Source organism: Anopheles ziemanni, chromosome 3 (genome assembly GCF_943734765.1).
Source record: "Anopheles ziemanni chromosome 3, idAnoZiCoDA_A2_x.2, whole genome shotgun sequence".
Taxonomy (NCBI): Eukaryota; Metazoa; Arthropoda; class Insecta; order Diptera; family Culicidae; genus Anopheles; species Anopheles ziemanni.
Window position 1 is genome coordinate 33,096,501 of NC_080706.1, and position 6,000 is coordinate 33,102,500.

The window sequence follows — 6,000 nt, forward strand, 5'->3', positions numbered from 1 at the left end:
TTTAATTTGCCACCCGATACGGTGGCGGGCCTTTATCTCTTGCTGCCGGAGTGATAATGGTTTGTGCAAGCCCTGTCCACCCCGCCACTCCCGCCGAGGAAAAGGGGGCAGTTCGCAGCCACCGTTTTCAAAGTCACCCCAAGATCGCTACCGACTGCGCGATCGCGTGATCTGGCATTCATCCCGACAGGTGGCCTTCGATGGTAGTAGCACCAGCATAGTATGCGGCCAGCCATCTCGAGCATATCGTTCAATTAGCCATGCTTTCTCCATGCGCCATTGAATTGAGATTTTCCCGTGTAACATTTGTTCGTTTTTTTTTTGTTTTTTTGTTTGACTGGAATTTTTCCTCCCTATCTCTCCCTCTCTCGCTTCCGGACACCGTCTTTCGTCCGAGGGATCCGTCACCAAAGTGTATGGAAGCTGTTTCTGGCCTGAAACGGCTCGCTTTCATAATTCCAAGCGCCCGGTGAAAGTGTGTGCGTATTCCCGATAGGCAATCAATGTTAGCCCAGTTCCGGCCGCTCGGACGATGAAGACTTGGATCAATCGCACAATCGGTTGTTAATTAATACTAATTTATGACAGGACGAGGCGAATATAAAGGGAGCGAGAGGAAAAGGCGGGAGTTCGATGGCGATGTTGGGGGTTGAAGGGGTGGGTCCATAGAGTGGAACCTGTGTCACATGACAGTTTATTATGCTTATCGTGAAGGTGAGCCACACTATTGGATGGAAGATTCAAAATAAGAAAATCATTTCTCCAATAGTTTATTTTCTTTCAAACCATGTCTATATGTTAAGATGCTTTAACTCCATTGAGGGCTTAGAGATGTTTCGGATTGGAACGTTCATTTATAAGAATGAATTTCTTCATTTCTGAACATTCACTTTACAAAGTTGAAACTGCAAAAAAAAACAAAATAAATCATTTTAAAATTCTTAAGTTGCACAAAGCAATAAACACAACAAAAAAATGAAGATAAACATCATGAGAACATCCCATTACATCCCGCTTATCCCACCGGACCATCGGCGGACGAGATGCTGGCCAGCATAAGATTCCCGCTTTTAATTGAATTAAACTTGATTAAAATCATCGTGCACTTCTCCGGTCTTCTGCGTCTCGATTGAAGTCTTCGCGGTGATTGTATTTTTCCTTTTCCCCCCAGCTCTCCCATTCGGAAGCCACAGATGAGTCACGGCAATGTTTTCAATATTTATGCTCTCATCAATGGCTACCCCTTGTTACGTGGTAGGATGTAGCAAAATCTTCGACCTCCTTGGGGGAATGTAGCACTGAGGGTATGAAAAACGGAATCAAACGGCCCGATGCGCAATGCATTTCCTCCCCATGCGGGTCCGGGATCCGGTGGTCTAAACGGCGAGAAAAAGTATCCGCCCGTAGTTCGGCGACGAACAGGGAAAAGGGAAACATGTCCCCTGCAACAGTGGTCGTTTATCGTTCGGCAGAATTGCACATTTCCTAGCGGGCACACAACTCACAAATCGTTAACTTGTGGACGCATCTTCCCAAAGTACGCGAGAGGGAAAGTCTCGATCGCGTTGCGTAATGACGGTTGACAAACGAACGAACGAACGTACGATCGGAATGCCTGTAGCGTATGACAATGGAACGCGTCTACATATATTACTTTCACTTACCCACTTACAAAGGCATTTTTCATTTAGGACTTATCATTTTGTTTCTGTGGACGGCTTGAGGTCGTCGGCTCATCTGCTCGTTTTGTGGGGATGGATTTCTCCTTCTCAAGTCAAGTGTTTTTGGTAGTTTTTGGGGCGTACAAGAAACGTTTACCTCCACTCCATCCCGAACATTCACTGATGTCTTCATGTACCTTTTTTTGCATTTCATTATTGCAGGTCGAACGGACGTCATGGGACTACAGCACGGTAACGCTGTCCCGGGTGCCCGGCTATGGCTTCGGCATCGCAGTGTCAGGTGGGCGCGATAATCCTCACTTCGCCAACGGAGACCCGTCGATCGCCGTGAGCGACGTGCTGAAGAATGGCCCCGCCGAGGGCCAGTTGCAGTAAGTAATCGTTTAAGACAGGGGTCGGCATACATTTCCTAAAAAGGGACAGATGTAATCATCAAAAAATATACCGAAAGCGCGGCCCGGATACCTTAAATGATGATCTAATGTTTTCAAAGTAATACTTAACCCTTTTGAATAGAGTATCAACTTTCTAAATAGTTAAAGTTACATTAAAAAATACTGTAAGATAAAATATCCGGAGGTCCGCGACAGCCGAGCGGTAGCGCCGGTTAGAAAATCGGCCCATGAGCGCCGGGGGTGGTTGGGCCCCTCGACGGCGTGGGTTCGAATCCCAACCGAGACCGGACCCTCCCCTGTACGAGAGGACTGACTATCCACGTACAACAGGGAAACAAGTCTCGTAAGCCCTTAACGGGCAGGCATGACCAAGAGGTCGTTACGCCAAGAAGAAGAAGAAGAAGATAAAATATAAAAAATTAATCATTGAACTTTCTTAAACATTTTCATACTTCTTTATACCAATTATCTTTATTATTACGAGACTCATGAGACTATTTTAAATTAAAATTTTCATATTTGGGAAAAACAAACCTGACATCTTGACATCAATAAAAATTTAGATTGGTTTTTGTATGAAGCACTAAAATTTTCTTACGGTCCGGATAAAACCAATTTGTAGGCCGGACTTTGCCGACCCCTGGTTTAAGAAATAAACCTCCGCCATTGAATGCGTGTATTTAATTTCTCTCTCTCCCTCTCCTTTCCAGGGTAAACGATCGGATCCTCTCGGTGAACGGTGTGTCGCTGGAGAACGTTGAATACGCCACGGCCGTGCAGGTCCTGCGGGATAGTGGCAACACCGTGACGTTGGTGGTTAGACGGCGAGTCCCGAACCACAGCCTGATGCATCCACTTTCCGGCACGAACATGCACTCCATGCCCGGTATTCCTGGTGCCGGTGGCGGAGGGGGAGGAGGCGGTGGAGTAGGAGGCCCACTGAATGGGCCGGTGGGAGTCGGAGGCGTCGGTAGCGGCGGGATGGCCCCGACCGGCGTTCCGGGTATGAACTCGCACCAGCATCAACATCAGCACCAGCACAGCCTCAGCTCGACCGGGCTCGTCGGCCTGGGGGCGAACAATGGATCTCAGCAGCAAATCAAAGTGATCGTGACGAAGGCGAACAAAAAGGACGACTTCGGTATCGTCCTCGGATGTCGGTTGTTCATTCGAGTAAGTCGGTTCGGTTTTCGGGCGACCAGAATTTTTTACTAAACATACTTGCTCTTTGTAGGAAATTTCCTCCAAAACGAAAGACCAGCTTGCGGCCAATGGATACTCGCTGCAGGAAGGCGATCTGGTCACCCGGATTCACAACACCAACTGCAACGACGCGATGAGCCTGAAGGAGGCGAAGAAGATCATCGACGGGTGCAAGGAGCGGCTCACGTTGGCCGTTTTGCGCGAACCGAACGGGCTTGGGGCTGGTGCCGGGGCCGGGTATGGGCCAGGGGCGGCCGGGGCCACCGGAGGGTCTGGCATGCAGTCACCCGTCTACTCGCACACCGCGCAGGTTTCGAACTGTAGCAACATGGACGAGAACTATCTCAACGGAACGGGTGGGTCGTACTCGGGCCAAAATCTGTACGTGCAGCCTCCAACGCGCCCGTCGGCCATGAGCACCCTGCTGGCCGATGACAAGAGCAACCTCACGCCACGAGGGCGCTCGAGGGGCCCACTGACGGACATTTCGCTTCAGCAGCTCGACCGACCCAGCACTCCTCCGGGTACGTCGAGTCGCAGCACGGCCGATGGGGCGGCGGCTAGCGGTGGGGGTGGCCATTCGCGCTCGCGCAGTGCGGTGGATGAACCGCCGCGGCCACCGCCACCACGGGGTGAAGACTTCTACGCCACGCGTCGCCAGCTGCTCGATGAGAAGCCTCCGACCAGTGAACCGCGGTACATCACATTCCAGAAGGAGGGCTCGGTTGGCATCCGGCTGACGGGTGGCAACGAGGTGGGCATCTTCGTGACGGCCGTCCAGCAGAACAGTCCCGCCTCGGCCCAGGGCCTGGTGCCGGGCGATAAGATACTGAAGGTGAACGACATGGACATGAACGGAGTTACCAGGGAGGAGGCGGTGCTGTTCCTGCTCAGCTTGCAGGACCGCATCGATCTGATCGTGCAGTACTGCAAGGAGGAGTTCGATAACATCACCGCCCAGCAGCGGGGCGACTCGTTCCACATCAAGACGCACTTCCACTGCGACGCACCGACCAAGGGCGAGCTGACGTTCAAGGCGGGCGACGTGTTCCGGGTGATCGACACGCTGTACAACGGGGTGGTAGGTGCGTGGCAGGTGCTACGTATCGGCCGGGGCCACCAGGAGCTCCAGCGAGGCGTCATACCGAACAAGGCACGTGCCGAAGAGCTCGCGACGGTGCAGTTCAACGCGAGCAAGAAGGACCAAAATGCGTCCGAGTCGCGGGTCAGCTTCTTCCGGCGGCGTCGCTCGACGCACCGTCGCTCGAAATCGCTATCGCGTGAAAACTGGGACGACGTGGTGTTCTCCGATGCCATCTCGAAGTTCCCGGCGTACGAGCGCGTTGTGTTGCGGCATCCGGGCTTCGTGCGGCCTGTGGTCATCTTCGGTCCGGTGGCGGATATCGCTCGCGAGCGGCTCATGAAGGACTTCCCGGACAAGTACACGGCGCCGCTGCAGGACGACGATAAGGGTTCGTCGAAGTGCGGTGGAATTGTGCGCCTCTCGAACATCCGCGACATCATGGACCGGGGCAAGCACGCCCTTCTCGACGTCACACCGAACGCGGTCGATCGGCTGAACTATGCGCAGTTCTATCCGATCGTGATCTTCCTGAAGGCGGACACCAAGCACACGATCAAGCAGATGCGCCAGGGTTTGCCGAAGGCGGCCCACAAGAGCAGCAAGAAGCTGTTCGAGCAGTGCCAGAAGCTGGAACGCGTCTGGTCGCACGTGTTCAGCACCACGATCAACCTCAACGATCCGGACACTTGGTACCGCAAGCTGAGGGACTCGATCGATCAGCAGCAGAGCGGCGCCGTGTGGATGTCGGAGACTAAGGTAACCGAGCAGTTCTACCGCTGGTTCCGGTGCCGGATCAGATTGATCCGTAGTTCGATACCATACGAAGGGGCTTTTAGTGTTGTCGGTTGCATTTCAGTAGTGTGTAGTGTAACTAGATGTTTGTAGCGGATAGATTGAATGTTTTCCAGGCCCATACAACTTTGGCGGACATATTATGGACGTGTCTTGATCACTCGCGGAAGTCGAACGTTTGGTGTTGGGCATAATTATTTATTTAATCATCTTTTCTCTTTCTTTCTTCACCTGGTGTGCCACACTTTCCGCATTCTTCATTTTCTGGTGATGGTGAACCTGCGACCTTCTTTGTCTCAACCACAACTACTCGTAAACCCGCGTTGTTCCGTGTCCGTCGACCCGCAGCGTGTTGAACTGTCGTCGGACATCTTTCTGCCCTATCTTCCACCACCGTGTCCTCTGTCGTGCTGTAACTATGTGTCCCCTCTGCCACCACCACCAAAACCCTACGCCAGCGTGAACTCGCGCACCCCCTATCGCTACTCGATGCCAGCCGCTTCGCTTACCGCCGGTCCCTTTAATCATTCGCTTACCCCTAGGGCCGGTAGTGTTGCCCAATCTAACCAATCCCAACCACATGCTCGGTTTCGGCCAGCCACCGCACTTGGCACCGATGCCAGCATGATGCAACCTCCGACCACGACGACGACGACGACACGGCCAATCACGTACTACGCACCGCCAGGGTTGCGCCATTCGAATCCCAACGTGCGGCGGTCCACGGTTAGCCTTCAGGCGTCCTCGTCGTACGGTGGGAAGTCTTCCACGGCCACGACCGGCACCAGCTCCTCCGAGCAGCTCCTGTACGAGGATGAGCTTCCGGTCATCGCCGGTGCGCCCA

The 6,000-nt window shown here is 53.0% G+C and overlaps 1 protein-coding gene across 1 annotated transcript in view; it reads left to right on the forward strand.

The window, feature by feature from the left end:
* LOC131289549 (uncharacterized) overlaps window positions 1-6,000 on the forward strand; it is a 49,369-nt gene that overhangs the window by 31,800 nt on the left and 11,569 nt on the right. The window contains 3 exon segments of the mRNA XM_058318832.1: window positions 1,884-2,053; window positions 2,788-3,250; window positions 3,312-5,120. Of these exon segments, the coding sequence (XP_058174815.1) occupies window positions 1,884-2,053; window positions 2,788-3,250; window positions 3,312-5,120 (2,442 nt within the window).